This window comes from Zea mays, chromosome 1 (assembly GCF_902167145.1).
Source record: "Zea mays cultivar B73 chromosome 1, Zm-B73-REFERENCE-NAM-5.0, whole genome shotgun sequence".
Classification (NCBI taxonomy): Eukaryota; Viridiplantae; Streptophyta; class Magnoliopsida; order Poales; family Poaceae; genus Zea; species Zea mays.
In genome coordinates, this window is record NC_050096.1 from 195605904 (window position 1) to 195608814 (window position 2911).

Consider the following 2911-nt stretch of genomic DNA (forward strand, 5'->3'; position numbering starts at 1 on the left):
CTGAGTGCTCATTTGCCGCCGATCTGTCATTAGAAACCGTGGCTAACTATGCGAAAAAAATTTGGTGCAGCCCTACTGCAAACCATACTGTTTGCAGCCTCTTAAAAAAGAAAGATAGACCCCATCTATAGGTCCACCAGATAACGTTTTAGTTGTGTTATTACTGCTGCTGCGTGTGAGGTCTATTTTTATTTTTTGTGAGGAGCTGCAAACCAGACTGTTTGAGCAGGGCTGCACTAATTTTTTTTCTTACTATGCATGCATAACAGCATTCTCAAGGCGACGAAGCTAGAAGAAAGATGTATTCGACGTTCACGTTCGTTCGTCGTATGTTATCAGTGAACAAAGATCTGCTGCTAGTGGACTTGGAGTCACAAAGGAGAGGGGACGACAATAGGAGCCGGCGGCACGGAGTCCTCCAGCGGCCAGCACTCCCAGTCGCCGTGCTTGTTCTGCCACAGCGAGAAGTGGCTGGGAGTCCACACCTCCCCCCGCTCGTTCCTCTCCTTGGCGAGCCGCCTCGCCGTCTCCTCCACCCGCCGCTTCGCCTGCCTGGCCGCCTCCCAGTCCTTGTTCAGGATCGCGGCGCTGACCTCGGCCCAGACCACGGCGGACTCCGAGGCGGACACGCCCTGTGATGTAGCACGATCAGCATGCACCGTTTGTTCACCATCAATAACTTACTGGTGTCCTGTCGTCTCCTACCTTTCTGTCTTGCACGACGGGCGTGGCCAGGTCAGCGATGGTTTGCCGTGCGTCGTAGAGCACGGAGACCTCGCCGGTGGCGACGTCCCTGAGCGAGACCTGGCGGTCCCAGAACCCGTCCACCTCGCACAGCGTGTCGTCGGGCGCGGCGGAGCGGAAGACCCTGCCCCTGACGCAGCGCGCGTCGCCGCCGCCGAGGCCGAGGAAGGAGCGGCGGCTGCGGCGGTAGCTGAGCGTGGCCTCGAGCCCGGACTCGGCGCAGGAGACGCGGACGTCGCCGGCCCACTCGCAGCCCGGCGACGGCAGCAGGCGGATCACGAGGCCCGGGCACCCGACGGCGTACGTCTCGGCGTGGCGCGGCAGCCGCAGCTCCCGCGCGCCCCGCACCGCGGCCTCCACGCTGGCGCCGTGGAACCGCGGCGCGGGGCTCTGGCACCACACCAGCTCCACCTCCCCACGCGCGTGCGTCGCGTGCAGCGCCGTCACGGGCGGCCGGTGCGAGACCTGCTCCAGGAGCACGTTGAGGCCGGCGGACGTGGAGACGTGGTGCGTCTCCCCGAGCACCGGGTTGTAGGGCGCGAAGCCGAAGATGGGGGGCCGCGTGGTGGAGATGCTCCACGCCACCACGGCGCACATGCGCTGCAGGCTGTCGGCGCCGCGCGCGCACCGCGCCAGCATGTCCTCGCCGCCGCAGTACACGGCCTCGCCGTACAGCTGCAGCTGCGACTTGGGCAGGTTGAACGTCGCCGGCAGCTGTGTCGTTCCAGATGGTTGAGTTGAGCCACACAAGAGTCAGCGTAAGCTGGTGGTGGGCAGTGGGCAGTGGCGCTCGCACGCACGCAACGCAACGCAACGCAGGTACCTGGAAGTGGGAGAGGTCGGAGCCCGGGCGGACGTTGCGGAACAGGCTGAGCACCCGCTGGCCGAGGTTGGCCGGGCGGAGCTCCCCCGCGAGCCCGCCGGCCCCCAGCGACAGCGGCGGCGTCAGCACGGCCGCGCGCGCCGCCTCCGCCTCGCCCTCTGACTCCGTCTGCGTCACATCAGGTGATCAGGATCAGATACGACAGTCAACAGCGTTTGTTATTTTGTTTTTCCGAACGAGATTGGAATGCAGGCGCTCCGCCGATCGAGACGCTGGCACTGGCCAAGTGGAGGCGGGCGTCAGATTTGGCAGCGCGTGCGTGCGCGCCAAAGGTTTTCCCTCTACTATAATTAATGAACGAAGAAACAAATCTCGGACCTCCCGAGGCCGGGCGACGACCGACGAAAGGCGGAGGGGAAACGGCTACGCGACGGGGACGGGGACCGCCCGCCTGCCCCAGATAAGAAATGTTGGAAACTCCTTTTGTGTGTGCTGCAACGTGTATGTACAAGTACAAGTATACGGGTGGTAGGTAGGTAGCCTCCTTTTCCGAGAGTGTGTATACGCGGACCATACGTATGCAGTACTTTGTCTGTGGAGCGTGTGGCCATGGCGACGGCGACGGAAAGGTGCCGCCGCCGAGAGCCAACGGAGCACACGCACACGCATACGCCGGTTCTTGTGTAAACGGAACCTCTTTCCTTTTCTCCTAAGAAATGTTAAAAGCGAAGCGAAGCTAGCGATCCCGAGGCCACACGCGAGTCGCAAGGTGACGTCCGGGAATCTCATTTACTCCGACCAACGACGGCGCATGGACCGCCGCGGGTCACGGTGGCCGGCAGTGCGGACGACAAGGCAAGGCAAGGCAAGCAGGCGGGCGGGGGAACGCGCGTACGTACCATGTGGGCGGGCGGGCACGCCGGCGGAGAGGGAGGAATGATGGAGCGAGCGAGCGACCACGAGCTACCGGCGGACGACGGCCAGGGCCAGCCAGCCAACCCCTCCTCTCTTCTCTCCTCTGGTTTGCTTTCTTTGGCAGCTCCGCCGTTGTTGGTGTTGCTGTTGGTGTTTGGTGGTGTTGGCCCGAGGCTAAGCTAGCGCGTCGTCAATCTATTTATAGCCGCCACGCCCACGGCACACGCATGCGCCAACCCGGCCTGCCTGCCAGTGCCTGCCAGCGGCGCGACGACGTCACCTCCTCCGCTCCCGTGTGGGCGTCAGGGCCGAATTTTTTGCATTTTGATCCTTCATCGGAAAAAAATTCACGTTTGGACCCTAGAAAATTTTAATGTTATTTTTTAACCCTTTACTCGGCGCCGTAGCCTGTGGCGCCGAGGTAACACA

At 62.4% G+C, this 2911-nt stretch overlaps 1 protein-coding gene across 2 annotated transcripts; it reads right to left on the reverse strand.

Annotated features, from left to right (window-relative positions):
• Positions 1-232: 232 nt before the first annotated feature.
• On the reverse strand, positions 233-2666 carry LOC103642493 (oxysterol-binding protein-related protein 4C-like). 2 transcript variants are annotated; one of them, NM_001329465.1, is made up of 4 exons: positions 2467-2652; positions 1568-1735; positions 706-1458; positions 233-632 (listed from the first exon to the last, which is right to left on the reverse strand). In NM_001329465.1, exons 1-4 carry the CDS (start codon positions 2467-2469, stop codon positions 372-374), a joined length of 1185 nt encoding a protein of 394 aa, NP_001316394.1. In that variant the 5' UTR covers positions 2470-2652; the 3' UTR covers positions 233-371. The 2 variants fall into 2 exon arrangements, with proteins under 2 accessions (NP_001316394.1, XP_023156160.1); XM_023300392.2 differs by lacking the exon at positions 1568-1735 and having other exon boundaries at positions 2467-2666.
• Between the last annotated feature and the right edge of the window lie 245 nt (positions 2667-2911).